At 67.9% G+C, this 21,341-nt stretch overlaps 1 protein-coding gene across 1 annotated transcript; it reads left to right on the top strand.

Annotated features, from left to right (window-relative positions):
* The first annotated feature begins 4,929 nt into the window (after window positions 1-4,929).
* On the top strand, window positions 4,930-19,341 carry GPR132 (G protein-coupled receptor 132). The gene is given in 5 exon segments (XM_036017664.1): window positions 4,930-5,023; window positions 7,817-7,977; window positions 16,946-17,051; window positions 18,078-19,249; window positions 19,251-19,341. Coding segments are annotated over 5 exon segments (1,569 nt in total). The 3' UTR covers window positions 19,287-19,341.
* Window positions 19,342-21,341: the final 2,000 nt, after the last annotated feature.

Here is a 21,341-nt window from a genome sequence, read left to right as displayed (position 1 = left end):
GGACACGTGCAAGGGCCAGCCCTTCCATGTTTCTCTCCCTCCCTTCCCCCCTCTAAAAATCAATAATCAATGCATGTATCTTTTAAAAAGCCAGGTCGTCCTGATGTTTCCAAACAAAAGGCCAGGTTTCTTGTTGTTTAGTGAAACAGATAGAGGCAGGGCTGTGAGCGAAGTCTGGAACCGGGCAGGCAGTAGCCAGCTGGCCCGAGAGTTCAAGGTCAGGTGCTTAGCTTCAGGTCTGGGGCGTTCAGGACGCCCCTAGACCGGCTGCGCTGGAGGCTGAGATCAGGAGCCCTGAAGAGCAGGCCCGAGTTTGGACAAAGCGCAGTTTCTGCTTAGTGAGTCGCTGCCCTTCGGGGCTGAGCGCCTTCCCGGGGCGCAGCCTGGAGAAGCGGCCGGGGGAGGGGGCAGAGAAGCAAGTGACCGACCAGCGAGCGGGGAAAGGCAGAGCCTCCCGGACACTCGTCCACGTCAGCGTCCCCGCTTTGTGAGATGCTGGGCGCCGCCGTCCCAGCATGCCGCTGTCCCTCCCCCGCGGGGAAGGCGAAGGGACATGGCGGGGGTGGCCCACGGCGACTCCCAGGAGGGCACACGTCTGCGAGTTACAGCGAACACGGGGCCGCCGTGGGGGCGCAGGGCGAGGCAGTGTGTGGGCCTGGGGAGGACAGGGCGCCCAGGGGTGACTGTGCTCGTGGCTCTGAGGCCTGGGTGGTGTCCCACCCGGTTCGCCCGCGGGGGCCTCTTCAGGTACGGGTGGGATCAGTTCTGGGGGCGGCATGGAGGGGCCCACCTGGATGTGACAGGAGCTGCCCAGTGGATTCTGCCCCCAGGAGTGGGGGGGCCTTGCTACAGGGAGGGTGGTCGCTGACCCCACTGGGACAAATGACCAGTGTCCTCAGGACCTGCTCCAGTGCCATCAGAGATGGGACACAGGGAAGGAGCTGAAGGGTCATCCTATCTGCCCAGCTGGCCACTCTGGCCACCGCAGCGTTTCTGGAGTTTTCTCTCTCTCTCAGGAGAAACAAATTCCCGCACAGTGTTTTCTGAGAAACCCCAGCGCAGTGAGTGAACAGGGGGGAGGGGCCCAGGAGAGAAGGGTGGGCACTGCCCCCAGGGCCCAGACCGAGGGGCAGGGGCAGAGGCACGCCCGGGGGCTGCACGCCTGGGCGGCCCACGGTCAGGAAGCTCACGGGGCCGGGGTCACTCCCTCTGCAGAGTGGTTTGTCCAAGTCCGCTCAGGGGAGGAAGTGGGGCCCAGCGGCCCCTCGGGTTGGTAAGTGCTCCTTCCGCCGGCTGAGCTGTGCACACGAGCAGCGGCACCCTGCCGGGCTGCGGTTTGTCTCGGGCTGGCCCCCTCTGTCCCCTGGAGCTGAAGGTCAGGGGTTTCAGCCGGCTTCCTTTCGTGGAGTCAGTTGCCCGGGCCGCGGGCTGCCTGCCCGGCTCAGCCGACGCCGTCTGGCCCGTTCCCCGGAGCAGAACAGCTCTCGTCCAGCCCACGGAGAACTCCGGGCTAAGGTGGCCCCACTAAGGTGGCCCCACAGATGTGTCCCTGAGGCAGCACTGAGTTCTCAAGAGGCGCAGGTTGGGGCTGGCTGTGTGGTGGGTGCCCTGGGACTCTGGGACCCACGTGGATGGCACCCACAGACGGCCCCGGGAAAGCCCCCGGAATTGCCACGGGAGCCTCTGAACCCGGTCATGTCAGGAGGTCGTAGGCGGCTTCTTGTTCCCAGGCTGGGACTCCGGTGGCTTCTCCATCGTCCCCAGGAGCAGCGTTCCTCCACGTGGGGCCTGCGCCGGCCAACCTGAGGGAAGTCAGAGGGGCCAGGTGGGCAGGTGGGAGCGACCACCTGCTCAGCAAACCTGGCACTTTGGAGAAACCCCCGGCTCTAGCTTGAGGCTCAGCTTCGGTCCAGGGAAGGGGAGAAAGCAGGGCTTGGCACCTGGATCCTCAGGGGTCTGACTCCCCGGGCAGCTCCAGTGGGCTCAGGGGAGGAGGGGCAGGGGCAGGGTCGGAGGAAGACACACCCAGTGAGGGGCGCAGCCGGGGTGGGCTCTGTGCGACGGGAGAAACTGGGCGAAAGCTTGCCACTGCGTGCCCGGAGACAAGGACGGCTGGGACCCCAGGACAGGGGGTGAGGGCCCAGCCCTCCCGGGCCAGGCATCAGGTGGAGGAGACGCCAGTGGGGCTGCCCACCCCTCTGCCCCGCCTGCCCCAGCTCACCGTGGGGTCTCCCAGGCGCCCCCCAGCACCGCTTTGCCGTCTGCAGGGACAGCAGCAGCAGCCCCCTGCCCCCCACCCCCGGGGCCCCGCCCAGGATGGTGTGCACAGCCCTGGTGTGGAGCAGGGGTGAGTGGGGGAGGGCAGGGGTTGCAAATCTTCAGTGCAACAGCCGAAAGACTTTCAAAGAAGGGGCATATTGGGCCCTTGCTAGCAGGAAAGACCGGGTCCTGGGCTTGGAGGCCGAGCCACCAGCAGCAGCACCAGGGCTGCTGGCACGGTGTCCCAGGGCCGGGGTCCCATCAGGTGGGTGGGGGGCGAGGCCAGTCTTCTGAAAGCGTTTGCATTGGCTGTGGCCGAAGGGGGCGGCGCGGCGGGCGCGGAGCCCACGACAGGAGCGTCTGCTCTGCGGCGTGGGCTGCGGGTGAGTCGGGGGAGGTCACGCGTCCCTAGGACGCGGAGGCGCCTGGAACGGCCACACCTGGCTAGTCTCTCTTCTACGTGATCGCGGAAATGGCCTCCTGGAAGTTCACGCGAAGTTCCGGACAGACAAGCCGCAACGTGAGCAGACTTGTGTGTTTGCCCACAGCTATTAACGCGGCGGCCGCCTTGGGGGAGGGACCGGGGGCTGCCGGCGCCCGGAGCCTGGCCCTGTGGGCGGGCGCAGTGCACACAGCGGCCACCAGGCGGCGGGGCAGGGCCGGGGTCTCGGCCGTGCGGCCGTGACTGCGCCCGCCGGGAGAGGCTCCGAACCACCGAGCCGTGCCGCCCCCTCCCCGCCCCGTCCCACCAGAGAGGGCGAGCCGGGAGGCGCCGGACTCCGGGTCCGTGCCCTCTGGGTGGTCACAGACCTTCAGTCATTGCCGGAAAGGAACCTGGGAGAACTTTCGACCGAGGGTGGTTGGGGGATTCTCTGAATCACGAAAGTTTCCAGCAGGGGCGCGTGCGTCATACCCTGTCTGGAGAGCCCAGGGGAGGGTGGGGCCCAACCCAGGGTGGGCGCGCAACTTAAGGCCGTGCCGCGACCCGCCCCAGAGCGCAGCCCCGGCGCCCGCAGGACTCTGCACCCAGCGCAGCTGCGTCCTCCGCGGGCGCCGCCAGCCTCCAGCAGAGGGACCGATCCCCACAGGCCCGCCTTCCCAGGCCCAGCTCCACGGAGGAGGAGCCGGTCCCCCGGGCTCCCCTCATCCAGCGTCACCAGAGGAGCACAGGCAGGTGAGAGGGCTCCCCGGCCCAGGCTTCCCGCCCTTGCGCCCTGGCTGGATACAGCAGCCCCTCCCCCGCACAAGGAGCAAAGTGAGCTGTGTGTGGCTGCGGGAGGCCAGGCGTGGGGCTGGTGCATTGGGTGCTGCTCCATGCTGGCCCCCTCCTGTCCTCTCCTGCTGGCACCCTTGGGCACACAGTCCAGGGCCAGGTGGCGACCAGGGCCGTGGGAGACAAGGCCCAGGGCAGGGCCGGTGAACTGACAGTGAGAGGGAGGGAGGGAAGCGTGGTGGTGGATGGAGAGAAAGCACAGAAGTCGTTGACCGTGAAATGTAAGTGGCGGGTGCCCAGGTTTGGCTGTGCAATCCCTTTAACTGGGCTGAGCGTGTGCAGATGTGACAGGGTGTTGGGGAAACTCACAGACAAGCACTGTAACACACACACACACACACACACACACGCTGCTCGGGAACCAGTGAGCGGAAGGAGAGAGAGTGACCGACGTTTCAAAGCACCCAGCGCGGAGGAGTGACAGAACCACTGGGCGTCCAGACTCGTGGAGGCTGCCACAGCGGTGCCCCCGGGGGGGCTCGCTGGGTGGGGAGGAAGCAGAGTCCTGGCCCAGGGGGAGGGGCTGGCGTCGGGGGAGGGGCAGGGGTGCTGCAGAGAAGCTCCAGGGAACTGGGGGTGATGCGTGTTTTATGCTCAGCTGTGCTGCTGGTCACACAGCCAGGTGCATCCGTGAAAAGCCAGAAGGACACGGCTCGGGGAGGTAGCTGGTACTGCACGCAGGTCATCCCCGAATTCCGTAAATCCAGTAAAACAACAAAGAAGATGGCGGGGGAACCCCAGAAGAGCCCCAAGAGAGTGGAAAACAGGTTAAAAACAGGATTGGGGATCGAGACAAGGGAAACGAAGGGAGGGCCAGCGAGGGAGAAGGCCGTTCTCTGGAAAGTCAGCCAACCGGCGAGACAGACCGACTTGTGGGAGCGCCGGACGCGAGGAAGCACCAGACGCAGCACGGATCACGACCGAAGGGTCCCAAGGCAAGAGGCGGCCGCGGGCGGGCGGAACACACTCGCAAACCGGCCGTCAGATAAAGGGCCTGCGTTCAGCTTGCACAAGGACGGCCCGAGCGCCACAGATCAGAGACAAGTAACCCAGTTTAGAAGTGGGTCAGAGCTGAGCATGTGGGACGGAGGTGTGCGGCCGCAGGTAGGAAAGGGAGAGGCACACCAGTGAAATCACCAGGCAAATGCAAACCCAGGCCCTGGTGCGGCACCCCTGCACCCCGGTGAACGGGCAGGAAAGAATCCCACCGCGAAGGGCCGCGGCGAAGTCGAAGGCCGAGCTCTCCGCACCCACCAGGCGTGCTGGCTGGGCAGCACCGCGGGGACACTGCGGCGGATTCTCACCCACTATTTACTCCCGAGAACGAAACACGGAGCTTCATGCAGAAAACCTGCACACAAGCCTCAGAGCAGCTTCGTCTGCGATCCGCACGCGCCATGGACCAGCCGGGGGCCCTCCAGCTGGCTGGTCTGCAGGCGCAGCCTGGCTCCGACATCCAGAAGGGAGGCCCCGCCCACGTGCGCAGCGCGGGTGAGTGTCCAGTGCGTTTTCTGTGGCAAAGACGCCAGATTCCAAGGCTGTGCGATGGGTCCCTGTGACGTTCTGGAAGGGGCAAAGCTGGGGGGGGACGGGGGACAGACCCGTGGTAGCGGCCGGGGTGGGGGAAGGGGACGAGGCAGAGGGAGATTTCCGATCGTGACTGCGCTGCCGCACCCGCAGCTGCGCGCATGCGTCAAAGCCCGCAGAGCTGAACGTCACACAGCAAGTTGTGCCGCGTGTAAGGGGAACATTAAGTGCCCCCAAAATCAACCCCCCAAAAAGAAATACAACAATGAGGCCAACATCCCAGAACAGGGATGAAACGGACGAATTACTAGGAAACAGGCCTGTCCACAAGAAATGAAAAGCATCGCTGGTCCCATGACGGGGAGATCCATTGAAGTGATGTTTAAACATCTTGCCGCGGGGGCCCTGACCGGCGTGGCGCCGTGGCTCAGCACCGTCCCGCAAACTGAGAGGCCGCCGGTTCGATTCCCGGTCAGGGCACATGCCTGGGTTGCAGGGCAGGTCCTCAGACAGGGCGTGTGTGAGAGGCAACCAGTTGAGCTTTCTCTCACGCATCGACGTTTCTCTCCCTCTCTTCCTCCCTTCCTTCCCCTCTCTCTAAAAATAAATAAAAATAAAAATAAAATGTCCCACCATGGGGACCCTTGGGGCTGGAAGGGCGAAGGACAGGGCCTCCCAGCGGCAGCCTGAGGTCAGGACCCGCTCTCCCCACCACGACGGGCGGGCGGGAGCTGAGAGGAGCCCAGCGCCCAGCCTGAGCCGGAGCCCAGGGCCGCGCTGGGAACGGGCACCTGGGGACAGCAGCCGGGTCACCGCCCTCGGCCCCCACGCGGAGCCTGGGACCACAGCGGGTCTGAGCCCAGCCTGCTGTGACCTCAAGGGCTCTGCGGAGGCTGCAGGTGGCAGACGCGCTTCGCCGTCTGGAATGGCCCTGTCATCGCGTCCCCAGGGGAGCCTCCGGGCTGGACAGCCGGTGCCAGAACCCGGGAGGGCCCCGTGCTCCGGGGCTGGCACAGAGCGGCCAGCAGTAGAGTGCGGCGGAACCGGGCGCTTTTCTGCAGAATGAGGTTTGGCTTCCTTTCCTACGAAGGGTCACGCCACGAAGGGTCAGGCCGTGGCAATGGGCCAGCAGGCTGTTCTGGGCAGACCCAGCTTGGCAGGGAATCAGGGAGACGGGCTCTGTGTGCCGACGGCCGCGTCTCACAGGCAGAAAACCCCGGGAAGAGCGCCCGTCGGAACGGGCGAGGGAAGTCCGGGAGGTGTGCGGGCTGCAAAGGCAGCCCCTGACGTCGGCAGGGTCTGCACACAGCCAGGGACCGCCCGCACGGGGCGGGAGAAGCCTGTCCGGTGCGCAGCGGCCTCGGGAGGAAGACGCGCTTGGGGACCGACTCGCCCCAGGGGTGAGAGACTCGCCCCAGGGGGTGAGAGACTCGCCCGGCGAAAACCGCGGAGCTGTCGCAGGGAACCGGAGACGACGCAAGTCAGCGTGGCAGAGCCCACGCGTGACGCGGGGTGCCCGGAGTCCGGGCAAGGCCCCTCAACGTCCCCGTTGAGAGTCTCACGGAAAGAGAGGAGTCTACCCCGAATGGATGTGGGGCCTCCAGGGACCCCGAGTGACCGCCAGAGTGACCACTCACTGTGCAGCGACGGGCGCCTCCCTACCCCCGCCTCCCAGCCCGGCAGCAGACCCAGGGGGACGGACCGGACTGAGGGGCAGGGGCGGCCCCAGAGGGGCAGGCCGTGTGTGTGTGAAGGACGCCAGGCTGGGCCGCGCACCAATGCCCCGGCTCAGACACCTGGGGACCCGCCTGCGCCCCGCCCCCCCAGCAGGAGGGCGGCCCGGCAGTCCTGCGCCCTGCCCACACCTGCTGGCCAGCCCGGAGCCGGAGCCGTGCCTGGCCTGTGGGCAAGTGTGCCCATGGCTGTCTGTGCGCAGCGGGTGCTGAGGAGGCTGAGGGGGGCCGGCGGGGGTGGGGTTGTGGGCAGCCTGCTCCAGGGGGGCGTGGCGCTCACCCTCACCCCAGGAAGGAAGCCCCGCGGTTCAGGTGACAGGCGGAGCGGGTGTGGAGCCCGCAGGTGAGGGGCAGGAAGTGGAGGCAGCTCTTCTGCCGTGACCCGAATTTTCTGTGAGGTCGGAGCCCGGCAGACCAAGTGGCAGAAGCGCTTCACACGCACGTGCACACACACACGGCACGGGAAACACCCACCACCCGGCGCCCGCCCGCCGGGAGGCAGCATGCCCCCCCCTGCTGCCCCCACATCCAGCCTGGGCTGACCCCCGACTCCCCTCTCTGCACCCTGAGCCTCTCGGTGCGTCGGCTGTACCCCCACCCGCCCTCGGGCCCACCTCGCCTCCCTGTGGGCAGGTGGCTGGGCAATGCCGGCCTTGCTCAGCTGCCGGGACCCCGGCACCAGCAGAGTCTTCTCTGGGCACCCTCCCCGCCCTTCCACGCCCCTTCACGCCCCTGGGCCTGGTCTTACACTTGGCAACCTCCGGATCCCCTGCCGGCCCCTTTCCCACAGTCTGTTTGGGGTCGAAACCCCTGAACCGCCACCTGGCCTGTGGCTCTAGCCTGGACACTGCCCCGGCCTCCCTCCTCTCCCCACCTCTGGCCTCTGACCTCTGACCCTAACACCTGGCAGGGCAGCGTGACGCTGCCAGCCTGGGAAACAGGCTGCCCCCCCACCTACTGTGGGGCTCTGGGGCCACGCCTCCAACCGGCTCACGCTAGCTGCCTCTGCTGACCCTCTGCCCAGGAAGCCCCTATGGGCCTCGGCTGACCCCGCTCAGGCCCCAGGTCCCGCCGCACTGCTCTGACCCCATTCCAGGGTCATGGCCCCACGCCCAGGGTGGCCTCGGGAGCCCTCGCTCCGTGCCTGCTGATGGGAGGGGCCCCCCGCGATATCAGCAGATCAGGGTGAGACCCCCGCCCCCCAGAACCTGCCCAGGCGGTGCACGGCACAGGGCCATGGCGGCTGCTCGGTGGACGGTGTCCCACGACACAGGGGCCAGGGTTAAGGCAGGTTCCCCTGCAGAGGGGAACCCGGTCCTCCTGGTGTGAGCAGTGAGGCGTGAGTGTGGGCTAGACCCACGTTCCACCACGTGGGGGCTGGCGGTCTCGCGCCTGGGAAGGCGTCACGGAGGGTGGGGGGTGGGGACCCCCAGGGCAGTGCCCCTGACAGGCCCTCCCCTGAAACAGCAGTGGGGTCCGGGTCGGGGAGGGCACAGGGTCACAGTCAGGCTGCCCTGGCCTGGGCGGCTGGCTGGCTGGCCGCCAGGGCTTCCCCAGGGCAGGGGGCGGTGGGGGGTCGGAGGCCACGCCCCTTCCCCACTTTGGCTTCCCAGCTGTAGCAGGTACCCGTGTCCCTGGTCCACCCCCTGTGTGGGGCCCCCGGGGCATCAGGCCTCCCTCCCTGGGGTGGTGTGGCCAGGGCGGCGTTGGTGGCCACCGACTCTGTGTGGTCTTGGAGGGGCTGCCCTGAGCATCATGGGAGTTTAGCGTCGTCCCTCAACTCCCCACGCAACGAAGCCCAAAGAGTGTCTCCAGAAACTCGAAATGTCCCCGGGGATGAAGTCGCCCTGGTTGGGGGACACGGGCGGAGCCCAGGGCTGGGCGGGGCCTCGGGGGGTGTGGGGGCGGCTGGGGAGTGGGGGGTGGCTCTCCTCTCCTGTCCGCTGCTGACCTCCGACCCTGGGAGGACTGGGGACCTGCCGGAGCCTCTGCGGCTCAGGCACCAGCCCCACCCCCAGCCCGGAGGCTCCAAGCGGAGGTTCCCTTCCCCTCTCAGCTCTCGTGGGGCGGACAGAGCTTCCCAGGGCAGCCTGCAGACTGGGCTGCACCTCTGCTGTCCCTCTGGGTGAGGTCTGGCGTGGCCCTGGTCTTTGGGACTTGTGTGCCCAAACAGACAGCTCCTAAAGCCACAGAGGGTGCATTCTGGGGCGTCCCCTAACAGGGAGGGCCCACCGTTCTCAGGGTCCTTCCTTCCTGACACCTGCAGTGCAGGTGGGAAGGCTGGAGCTCAAGCAGCCATTCTGGGACCTTGAGGAGGCCCGGGTTTCCTAAGGCTGTGCACACTGTCCGGCCAGCCCGAGGGAGAGAAGAGCCGGTCAGTTTGGCAAGGTCATCAGGGGTGACCAGCCATCTGCCTGTGCCTGAACTGGGACGTGCCGCCACTTCGCCAAAACCCTCACTTCTGTTTCTCACGCGGGGCGCCCCCCTTTGGAGCACAGGCTGGCTTCGGAACTAGGCTTCAGAACCGCCCGGCTCAGCGACGCCTCTCAAAAGCCCCATCCCCGCCCCGGCCTCAGCCCCCCAGGCCGGCTGTCTCGGGAACGGCCCCGAAAGTCCCTGTGCGGCCAGAGCCCGAGAAAGTTCCGCTCTCCTGCGTGTGGCTGAGTCCAGGGGAACCCCCCGGGAGTCCCCTGCCTCCCCGCCTGGACCCTGAGTCAGCACCACCGCCAGGGCCCGGGGTGACGCCGGGTGCCCAGACGTGCGTCGCCGTGACAGACATGAAGAGGCGGGTGCCCGGCGTGTGGAGCGTGGGGCGACGGTCCCGCAGAGTCACGTGTGTGGCCGAAGGCGCGGGAGCCCGTGCGCCCACGCAGCCACGCGTGTGCACCACCGCTGGAAGGTGGTGGCCTCGGGTGACGGGCGAGCCAGAGGCCGTGTCCCCCCCCACAAGGGACTGTGTCTCGGCCGTAAAGAGGAAGGCCGCTCTGGCCCCTGCTCTGGCGGGGTGGGCCGTGCGGCCGTCACGCTGAGTGACATGAGCGGACGCAGGAGGACGAGCACTGACCCGAGGTCCCTGCAGGAGCAGCCAGAGCCATCGGGGTGCAGGGGACACGGGGGCGCCGGGCCGGGGTCCGTCCGCGGGTGGTGGGGACGAGGTTCAGGTGGGGCGCTGGGCGAGTCTGGAGTTGGGGGGGGCGCGGTTTGCCCAGCGCCGCCAGTGCGCCGAGGGCTCCGAGCTGCACGCTTGCCAGCGGCCGAGATGGGAAACTGTGTGTCACGTGAGATTCCCCACAATAAAACGGTCCCCGAGTCCTGAATGATACTGAGAGAGAGTCCGGCTCCTCGGCTGCGACCGAGGACACCGGCGTCGCCAGGTGTCCCGGGGGCACTGTTTCGTGCCGGCCCACCTGCCGGACCACGAGGAGCCCACGTACAGGGAGCCACTGCTGGGCCACAGGCGGCACAGTGGCTTGGTGAGATCGAGAGGGACCGTGCAGCCCCCAGGCAGGCAGGCAGGTGGCCAGGGGCGGGAGCGATGTCCTTATGCGCCTCGCCCACCGGTCACTTCCTGTTGTCACCCGAGTCACTTCCCCTCAGGGCTTTAGGGCCAACTTCCAGAAACAGGAACCGCGGGGTGGGGGGAGAGACACAGTAAGTGGCACCCCGAGGCCCCACTCAAGCAAAGCCCAGGATGTAGGACAGTGTACGCGACGGCCCGCCAGGTCCCTTCCCATGCCAGTGTCAGGTGCTGCCAGAAGGGGGCGCTGCGTCCGAGGGAGGGGGACCCGCAGCCAGCCCACGACTCCGGGCGCCCCGGCCTCGCCAGGCGGCCGGGGACCCAGCAGGGAAGCTGGGGCGACACCACTCCGGTGAGAGGCCAGGAGGGCAGGGCGCGCTCAGCTCTGGCAGGGAGGCCGTAGGTGTCCCGCGCTGAGCCCCGGCGTGTGTGTTTGACTCAGAAACACGCCGCTTTCGGAGGTCGCGCGCCTCGGAGCGCGTGGTTGTTGAACCCAGGCGGGGGCACCGCAAGGTTGACGCTCCGCTGCCTCGTAAAAGCCTGAAAACCCTGAAAACCCAGACCAGGGGTGTCACGTGGGGCTGGCCCCGCCCTCCCGCGCCTCCCGCGCCTCCCGCGGTTAGGATCCCTGCGCAGGTGAAGCCTTTCCCCTCTCGCGAGATGGCGAGAACGGGATCGCACGCAGGATGCCTGAGGAGGCTCTTGCGGGTTCGCAGGCACTTGCCCAGCGGGACTTGAGGGCCAGGGAAGCACGTGGCCCTCTTCCCGGGGGGCGGGGGGGCCCAGGGGGTGTTGTCACGGGAGGCTGCCGACGCCCCCCGCGGTGGAAGACACTCTGCCCTTAGGAGAAGCCCTCAGACCTGCGCCCAGGTGACCGCATGCCCGCTGCGCTACGGCCCTGAGCCACCGGTGCCCCTTAGCCCTCTCCTGCTCCGAACCCCTCCTCCCGCACCCCTCCTGCTCAGGCAGGGGCCGTGTGGGCCCTGGGGGAGTGGACACAGCTGCCACCCAGCTTGACCCCAGACTGCGCTGGGGAACCGAGGGGCGGCCTCGGCTGACGTCATGCAACCAGCAGGGCACGGGGGGGGGGGGGGGGGGGGGGGAGGCCTGTACTTCCCGCCAGGACCCACCCACTTGGGTGCAGGACCCCCTGAGTGGGGGAGGAAGGGAGCAGGCCCCAGCACAAACCGATAGTGTCGCAAGGCGTGTCTGGCTCAGCTGACCTGGGCTCTGCCCCTGCGGAGGTCCCCCCAGCCTGGGACCCTGGGCCTCTGGAGGCTGCTGCGGAGTGATGGTGACGGAGGGCCTCGGGCACCCGGAGCCTCAGCTCCACCTGCTCATTTGGGGAGGGCTGTCCTGGGCCTGAGCCCCTGGGAGGTGGGCGTCACCCTTGGGCAGTGGCCCGTGGACACCGCAGCCCCTCAGCCGGCCGCCTAGAAGGCTGGGGGCCCCGTGCTCAGACCTGCCTGTGTTCCAGGGACCCAGGCAGCTGTGACCAGCCGGGTCTGCAGGACAGGGAAGGGTGGGGGCGCACCTGGGGACCCCCGGCCCAGGACACCCAGGGGTGCAGCAGAGGCCCCAGAAGCAGAGGCCGCTGGCCCTGCCTGGGGGGCTGAGACAACCAGGCCTTTGGAGCTGACACAGGAAAGGGGCCCACACTGCCCTGGCTCCCCTCAAACCCAGGACCAGCCTGTGGGGCAGCAGGCCACCGGTAGCCGCAGGGTTTTTGAGAAGCCCAGGCCAGTGTGTTGGGGCGCAGGCTGTTTTAGCGGGTGTCTGAGAGCCAGCCGGGGTGGGTGGCACCTCTGAGGGGGACACGGTGTCCAGGAGTCCCACCCACAGAGGCCCCGGGGTCCAGCGGGGGTCGCCTCTGCAGGCCCAGGCTGGTGTGTGGAGGCCCCTTTCCTCCAGCAGGACCCCGGGATGGGGGTGGGGGCAGGGCACCGTGGGCATGGCTGGGCCTACATGTGTGGGGGGGCTACAAGGGGGGTGGGGCCATGGGTGTCAGGAGCTGAGCCGGGGCCACTGTGACCGGTGACGGCTGTGGCTCCTCCTGATACCCACAGGGTTCCTGGGAGGGTGCAGCTTCCTAGAGGCGCCGGGTCAGGAGCTGGGCGCCCCCCCCAAGCATCCTGCCCCCGTGCGTCCTGCCTGGTCTGTCTGTGGGGACCCGGGCACCGGCAGCCCAAGCCGCTGGCTCTGTGTCCACCCCAGCCGGCTGACTACCAGGTTAGATCTTGAGGGAACTCGGAAGAGGCTTCTGCTCCATCTCTGGCTGGTGTCGCGTGAGGAGGGGAAGTGGGCCTGGGCCCGTTTCCTGTTGCCTGTCCCTGGGAGGTGGCAGGTTGCAGTGTCACAACAAGACAGCTCTCATCCCACAGCGGCCGGCCAGCCGCTGGGACTCTTCTGCAGCCCGGAGTTTTGGAGACAGCTGGTTAGTGCTCCCCGCTTTCTGGAAGCCCCCACCCCGCTGGGCCTGCAGGGAGGGCTGAGCCCCCAGGCGGGGCCTGAGTCTCCCTTGGGGGGGGGCCCACTGGGGGTCCTGACTGCTAGCATAATGGTGGGCTTGTGGGAGGGTCTCAGCCTGGGTCCTCCATCAGGGACTCCAGGGCACCAGTGCCCACAGTGCTGTTTCGGCAGCAGGGTTTGGGGTGCAGGGGGTGACCTCCTGTGGCCCCTAGCCTGAGGCTGTGTCCTCAAAGCCCTCGCCTTGTGCTGGTCCAGGGCGAGAGAGTCACCCCTGAGGCCGTCCATGTGCCTCCTAGGTGCCCTGTGCCTGTCGGGGATGCACAGGGTATTGGAGGATATAGAGCAGCCAGCTCCCCTGTCTCTGGGGGCTGCCTGGGCCAAGGCGCCTGAGGAGGGTGGCTGCCGCCTGGGGACCCTGCGGGGAGGGGGCGAGATTAGCAAGAGCACAGATTGGGGGGGCGGCTCCCCTCACGAGAGATCCAGGAAGCGCAGGCGTGTTTTCAGAAGTCACCTTGAACATCGATGAAAACGGGGAGGCAGCACGTGGGCGGCGAGGGGTGGCCTGCCCCCCCACCCCCTGGCCGCTCGGTGACGGTGGCCTGCTGCCAGGACGGGAAGCCTGGGCCCAGACAGAGCCGAGGCCGGGTGCGGTGGACTCCGGCGGCCGGCAGAGCCCGCCCGTTGTGGCTGCAGGAGGACAAATGCGCAGGTAGCAGCCACCCTGTGGGGAGGAGGGGGCAGCGCCCCAACCCTTGCCTGGACAGGCTTTTGTTGCTTTTCTGGGTCTTACGTCACAGAAGGGTCCACCATCTGTCACACAGAGCATCGGTGTCCACATCTCAGGTCCGTTCGAGGAAATGAAAGTAACGTGCGGGGGGAAGGGCGGCGAGCTGCTCCGCTCCGTCCTTGGGGGAATTCACACGGGCTTTGGAAATGACCTTGAAGACAGACAGCACACATGTGTTGTTTCAGACCAGGGCGAGGGAGTTTCGGCAGGAGCAAGCCAGAACAGTCAGTGTGCCTTTTCCAGGCCTGGTTCCCACGGGAAAACCCGGTTTGAGGGTCTGGCTCCTGCCCACCGCCTCGCTCCTGTGGGCTTTCCATCCAGAGCTGGGCCACACCCGCCAGACCCAAACAGGCCGGACCCCTACGGTCGGGTCCGGGGGGCACTCGAGGAGGGATGGGAGGCCCGGCACGTCCACGAACTCGCAGGGCGCCCAGCCCGGACGGCAGCCCCAGGAGCCGGGTCTCACTGGGGTGTCACGGACGCGGACAGAGGACGGGCCGGTGGCCGGTGACCAGGGGCTGGAGGCGCAGAGGTCACTGTCACCGCATCCAGCCCGCGGGAGAAGTTCATAGCAGAACAAACAGGGGAAGAAAAACTCGAGTTTTAAAGGGGCCACGCTGAGGGGCGGGCGGCACTGTGGGGCGGGCGGCGTGGCCACCGTCCCCTGCCGTGCGAGGCTTCGCTGGCCGCGCTGCTCTCGGCCGGAAAGCGGGCTGGCGTCTCGCTGCGCTGAGACCCTGGCAGAGTCGCACAGGCCAGTGCTGGGGCAGCGGGAGTGGGGGGGGAGGTGGGGGGAGGGGGGGAGGGGCAGAGGCAGCGGGGCCGCGAGGAGAGGCTTCTTGGGGCAGAGGGTGGGCTGGGAGGCTGTGGGGTCTGGGCCGGTGGGGGCCGCTGAGGCCCCGTGGTGCCCAGGGCCAGCGGGGGCAGGGACATGGAGGCAATTGGAGCCCAGGGGCAGGCGTAACGGGAATTCGGGCTGACCCAGCCAGGCGGCGGCTGTCACAGGTCCCCGACACGCCAGCCCAGGCTGGCCCATCCCTTCCCTGAGGCCCCGGGGGCAGCAGCCTCCGTGGATGCAGGGCCACCTCCCGGGGACCGTCACCCCACAGCCCAGACCCTGCTCTGGGGGTCCCTGAGGTGGGCTGGGCCGGGGGAGGACAGAGCAGGCTGCCGTGTGTGGCCAGGAAGGGCTGCGTGGGAGGCCGCAGGGGCCGCCCCTGCCGGACCCTGTCCTCTCTCTTGACCCCCAACGGGAGAGGCCAGGAGAAGTCCCAGGCCCAAGGGGAGCCTGTGCCCGGGGAGGGCAGCCTGCTGCCCAGAGTCCCAGCCACAGCCCAGGCTGGGCCGTGGGCACTCCGGGCTGGTGGGGTGGGGACGATTCCCGGCCACACTGGCTGTCGCTGGCGTCCCAGCTGCTAGTTCAGGGGAATGCCAGGACCCGCCGAGGCTGGGCAGGCGCAAGGTAGGGGTCATGGACTTGGGAGGAGGCAGAAAGCAGAGGAGGTGACACTGGGACAGGAAGTGCCACAAACTAGGTCACCAGGTTCAGGAAGTCCCTGAAAAGACACCTGAAGCCATGTGTTTCAAGGTCAGGACCCACTGAGGAGCGCTGGCCAGCGGGTGGGCGGTGGGGCGGGACTGGGAGCTGGTGTCGGAGGTCCTGGGGGCTGGTGGGAGCTCGGGCTGCCCCGGCACCCTGCTGCCCCGGCCTGGGCCTGCTGCCGTCAGCGCTGGTCCTCCCTGGGGACCCCCTCTGGTCCCCATGTGTCCAGCCAGGCTGCTGGGGCCAGACAGTCAGGGATGGGGCCCGGGGCTGGACGCCGGTGCCTGCCGGGCCAGGACCCCACCTCAGCACGGCGAAGGATCTCGGAGGGGAGGGAGCGTTTTCTGTTGGGCCACCACTTCCTGTGGCTTTTGCAGAAGTGGTTTCTAGAGATTCCACCCAGCGAGCTTCGGTCTGCTTTCGGCAGGGGCGGGCCAGGCGGCCATGGAGGGAGGGCTGGCCTTTCAGCTTCAGAATATTGGAGAGTTCAAGTGGAGGTGGCGGGCTCCCTGAGTGCCCCCCCCTCCAGGGACAGGCTGGCGGGGGCCCAGAGTGTCTGGACAGCTGGCAGGTGGGCAGCTCTCCCCCGGGACCCCAGGACCCCCGGCCCCCGCGACCATGCTCCCTCCCTCGCCCCAGAGCCAGCTGGGTCTCTGTCTGGGGGGGGGGTCCTGGGGCCTGCTGGGCCTCCAACCCCTTCCCCTTGGAGGGCGGCGTCCGGCAGGTGGCCCTCAGCCACAGCCCCGGGGTGGCCCGCACGTCTGCCCTGCTGCGACCCGGGGGCAGGACGGGCAGGGCCCTGCGACCCTGCGGGCCCGCGGGCACGTGCCTGGTCTCCGAAGCGACGGCCACTGGGCGATGGCCGTTCGGGCCTGTTTCCTGCCCCACGCCTCTCTGCTGCGTGCGTCCCCGGGTCCCACTCAGAACACGGAAGGGGACCTGCTGCAGTTTCGGGCAGACGCCTGGGCTTCCTGCTGCCTCCAGCTGGCAGGGACACCCTCGAGGAAGGGGGCCGGGGGCTGCTCCGGAGGACGGCCAGGGCGGCCGGTGGTGAAGCTGGCCCCAGGCGGCGGGGCTGGGATGGGAGCCAGCGGTCACCCCTGCCGGCCCGACCTCCGTGGCCCCGGCCGCACACCCAGGAGACACGCGGGCCGGCCCCACAGGGCAGAGCTGGCCAGCGGCTCCCCAGGGCTGGGTCCCCGGGTCTGCAGCACAGGAGGGCGAGCGTCCAGTGCTCCCTCCCCCGGCCCCTCCCGGGCTGGTCCAGCGGAGCCTGTCTGAGGGCCCCTGTGGATGGGGAAGGAGGCCCGGTGGAGGCAGGGCGTCCTGGGTGCCGTCTGGGGGGTCTGGGCTCCTTTCACGGGGGGAGGGCTGGGGGACACGCCTCTGGCTCACGTGGGCTGTGCCTCCAGGGTGACTGAAGGGTCCGGGGAGCACGCCACCACAGTGTGCCGCCTCGTGCTGCCTGGCGAGGGCGTCACTTGCTCCCGCTCCTAACACCAGAAACAGAGGTTCTTTTTTTTTTTTTTTTTTTTTGCCAATCTAAGAGACGAGAAAAGACGACCATGCATAAATGTTGTTCGACTTTCTCTCGTTGTACGTGGGGCACGTTTTTTAGGAGCTCCGGTTTTTCTTCTGTGAAGCATCCGCTCATCAGCGTTGGCGTCCTCGTTGCTGGTCAGGTAAGAGCTCTCTCTCTCTGTCTTTGAAGGACACGCCGCCCGGGCCACAGGACGGGCACGGGGCCCGGCTCCCGGTCCCCACCTGCCGACGGGCTCACCGCTGCTTGTGATCTGAGCCGGTGTCCCTGAAGCTGTCCCACCTGCTCTCTCTCCAGGCCGTTGCCGACTCCGAGGGGCCTTCCCGGCAGGACCGACAGGACCCAGCGTGCACTGGACAGCTGGTGCCCCGCCCCTCGCCCCTGGAACCGGCGAACATGCCAGGTGAGAACCCCCGCCTCCCGTGGCCTTACACGCTCAGGAGGGAGCCTGGGAGGGGCTCCCCCAATGTGCGTGCGCTCTGTCTCAGAAAGGGGACCGTTACGTCGAAAAGTGAGCAATCGAAGGCTGACTCAGAAACGACAAAGTGAGAGGCCCCAGTCAGGATATTTGGGAAGCACCCGCTCCTTGTCTTCGGGGCGGACTAGAACCCCAGGGTCGGGCTGGGGGGGCAGTTGGAGGCTCTGCCGTCCCCGGGGGCCTCACATGCACCCATTTCTCAGGGCAGATCCCACGCTGGGCCATGTGGCCACCACGACCCCCAAGGGAGCTCCCGCCACTGCTCCAGGGGACTGTCTGCCCCCACCCAGGGGCTCACCCGTGGGGCTGTGGGCAGGCTCCCACCCACACAGCCAGGGCTGGTGGCCCGACGTGGCGCATAGAAGGGGCAGCGCAGACCCGAGACCACGTGCCGGCCCTCTGTGGCCCCGGGCAGGCGTCCTGGGCTGAACAGCACCAAGAGCCCGGTGGCCACAGCAGAGGGGCAGTGCTGGTGGGCGGTGGGGAGCAGGGAGGCCCAGGTGGTTCCCGGAGGTGGACAACTGGGCCTGCGTCTGGGTTTGGGGTTGCTGCCCTGGCTACCCCCCAGGCCGTGGGACCGTCCCGTGGCTGGTGACACAGTCAGCCTGGGATGGAGCCAGGGCTGCGTGGGGGCGGGGTGGGCCCAGGCTGCAAGGCGGGGGTGGAGAGGCTGGGAGGGCCGTGCGGCGGGGCGTCGGCTGGGGCAGAGACGGGTGTCCCCTCTCCCGCCTGCCCGGAGCCTGCAGAGGTCTGCGTGGCAGAGGCTCCATCAGCAGTTAGAGAACAGCTGCCTTCCCCAGACATCCCCTTGGAACAGGGCCTGGGCGAGCCGCCGGCCTGGGGTCCTGGGTGTGGGGCACCTGCGGCCTCTCTCCGAGACACGTCCGGCCGGGGGTCGCAGGTCTCGGCGTCCGTCACCTGGAGGAGAAGAAACTCTCTCGGGACGATGAGCTCCTGGTGCGCCCAGTCCGGAGCCACCCCGAGTCTTGGCGTTTCTCGGGGCCTCTGGGAAGTCTCTTCCAGCCGCCCTCACGCGCCGTCTCTGTCTCCCAGGCAACGGCAGCACGCTGCCGGCCAACGGCACCGCTTCCTGCCCCCTGCAGTTCGAGGAGAGCAGGCTGTGCCTGGTGGCGGTCTACAGCGGGGTGTGCGCGCTGGGGCTGCCGGCCAACTGCCTGACGGCCGGGCTGACGCTGCTGCAGGCGCTGCAGGGCAGCGTGCTGGCCGTCTACCTGTTCTGCCTGGCGCTCTGCGAGCTGCTCTACACCAGCACCCTGCCGCTCTGGGTGGTCTACGTGCAGAACGGGCACCGCTGGACCCTGGGGCGCGGGGCCTGCCGGGCGACTGCCTACATCTTCTTCTGCAACCTGTACGTCAGCATCCTCTTCCTGTGCTGCGTCTCCTGCGACCGCTACGTGGCCGTGGTCTACGCGCTGGAGAGCCGCGGCCGCCGCCGCCAGCGGACCGCCGTGCTGGTGTCCGCCTCCGTCTTCCTGCTCGTGGGGCTGGCCCACTACCCGGTGTTCACCATGGAGCTCCAGGAGCACAGCTGCTTCGAGGTCTCGTCCATGGACGGCACGGTGGCCGGCTACTTCTACTCGCGGTTCGCCGTGGGGTTCGCCCTGCCGCTGGCCATCATCGCCTTCACCAACCACCGCATCTTCAGGGGCATCAAGCGGAGCGCCGGCCTGGGCGCCGCCCAGAAGGCCCGGGTGAGGCGCACGGTCACCGCGGTCGTGGTCATCTTCCTGGCCTGCTTCGCGCCCTACCACCTGGTGCTGCTGGTCAAGGCTGCCGCCTTCTCCTACCACGGGGGCGCGAGCGACCCCACGGACACCTTGGAGTGCCAGCTGTACACGCCCACCGTGGTGTGCCTGTGCCTGGCCACGGTGAACAGCGTGGCCGACCCCATCATCTACGTGCTGGCCACAGACAGCTCACGGCAGGAGGTGTCCAGAATCTGCAGCAGGTGGCAGAAGTGGCCCACCAGGACGGAGGTCACCAAGAGCTCGTGGTCGAAGGACTCGGAGGAGGCACGGTCGCCCACGTTGCTCGTGGACAGCTGCCCGTTCCCCAGGCCTCTCCAGCCCCCCGGGTCACAGCCGGGCACATGGGCCTCGCCTGGGCGCCCCGGAGCGGCTGGGCGAGGAGTCCTGCTGAGCCCCGTGTCCCGCGGGGCAGGCGGACCGGCGGGGGAGCCCGGGCCTGCTGCGTGGCCGCCGCGTTCATGGCCCTGACGGTGAGGCTCCCGCTGCACTGATGCCTCTGATTCCTTTTTTATTTTTTTAAAGATTATTTATTTATTTATTTTTAGAGACAGGGGAAGGGGGAGGGGGGGGACAGGAACACCGATCGGTTGCCCCTTGCCCGCCCTGACCCGGAGACCCGGCCTGCCACCCAGGCATGAGCCCCAACAGGAGTCAGACTGGTGACCCTTCAGTCTGCGGAGTGACCCCCGACCCAGGGAGCCACACCAGCCAGGGCTGCACCGCCGACTTCCCGTTCCTGGCACCCGGTGGTCTGTGAGCCGATGTCCCTCAGGCCCAGTCCCCCCGCCTTCCCGCAGGGCCCCACGGGGCAGGTGGCAGTGAGCCAGGGCCCAGAAGCCTACACCTCGCGGGGTGGGCTGGAGGGCCTTTGCATCCCTGGCTCGTTCTGGCTGGCTAGCTGGGCTGTCAGCAAGCAGCAGGGCATTTGGCAGAGGCCACGTGCCTGCCTGGGGCTGTGGCAGCCGGCGCACGCCGTGCACGGGCAGGTGCCCGGTCGGCATCCACAGTGACGGCTCTATTTCTGTGCTTTCCTGTCAGCGTCGCTCGGCTGGCCGTGAGCGGACCCTGCGAGCCATGCCAGCCAGGCACCTCCCCACAGTGCCTGGTCCTGGCGGGGGCAGGGGGACGCCCGGGACCTCTGGGGGCAGGAGCAAGCCCTGGGGCCCTCTGTGCTGGGCGGGTCTGAAGCCCTGGCGGGGGGCTGTGGACATTCAGGGGAGCAGGGGGCAGGGTCACATGCCTCTGGAGGGCCCCAGGTGCTCAGGTTGTCTGCAAGTGGTGGCAGTGGATTCCAGGAACGGGGCAGCTGCCCACAAGGCTCAGAGGTGTTTGGAATGCTTTCGCGTCAAGGCTTCCTGGATGCATTGTCAGGGGAGAGGCTTGCCAAGGGCTGGGCCAGGGCAGATCGGGGCAAGCAGATGACGGCCGGACAGCCACCATCCCCTCACCAAGTCTCTCACAGAGGGCGGGACCGGGTTTGCGGGTGCTGTGTCGCCCTGGGCTCCCTGGAAACCGCACAGGCTCTGCCCCTGACAGGCCTCTTCTGGGCCGGGTCACACGGCTGCTGCCGTGTCCCCGTCTGCAGCAGGGCTGGGCCGGGTCAGCGTCTGGGGCTGATGCACTATGTCTCAGGCGCCCCAGCAGCTGGCAGCACAAATGCGGAAACAGCAGTCGGGGGCGGGGTCCAGGCTCCCAGGCCCGTTTCAGGGGTTCCTCTCCTGGGAAGCTGTGCGGGCTGCGTGCCCAATGTCACTGTGGTTTCTGCAAGGCAGCCGCTGACGGCCGTCCTCACTGGGAGAGGCATTGCGAAGACATTTAGAAAATGTGTTTAGAAATAAAAACGCAACAAATACGTGTCAGTCCCAACGTCCTCGTTCAGTGACATGATGTCATTTTAGCTTCTCAGGGAGGTGTTTCCCTCTCGGGCTCTCTCCGAGGCCGGGCGGGGGCGGGGGCGGGGGCGGGGACGATGGTTGGCGCATGCGCCCTGGGCTCTCGCGATGACAGGCGGGGCTTCTTGAACAGCCTCGGGGAGAGTGAAGACAGCGTGCTGTCCCCAGGGTGCGTGATGTGCGTTTCCTGGGGCTGCCCTAGCTGACCCCCCCACACTGGGCGGCTGCGCAGTGAGCTGGTCAGCAGCAGGAGGCCCGGGACCCGGGTGAGGAGGGGCTGCTTCCCCCAGGAGGCGCAGGGAGAGGCGGCGCCAGCCGGCGCGCGGCCCCGGGGCTGCGGCCCTGCGAGGCCACCTCCTCTGTGCCTCGCTCTCTTCCACTGACTTATTTGTTGAAATGCAGTCACCTGGGGGGACGTGGGTTAATGCGACAAGTGTTGCCCGTGTGCCCTGTTGTGTGCACACACCCGCCCCACCACCACTTCCACGGTTCACCTCGACCGCATCGTGACTGTACTGCAGCCTCTGACCTCAAACCTTTGACCTTTTCGTCTT

The sequence above is a fragment of the Phyllostomus discolor genome, chromosome 1 (assembly GCF_004126475.2).
Source record: "Phyllostomus discolor isolate MPI-MPIP mPhyDis1 chromosome 1, mPhyDis1.pri.v3, whole genome shotgun sequence".
In the NCBI taxonomy this organism is placed as follows: domain Eukaryota; kingdom Metazoa; phylum Chordata; class Mammalia; order Chiroptera; family Phyllostomidae; genus Phyllostomus; species Phyllostomus discolor.
This window is presented reverse-complemented; position numbering and strand designations above follow the sequence as displayed.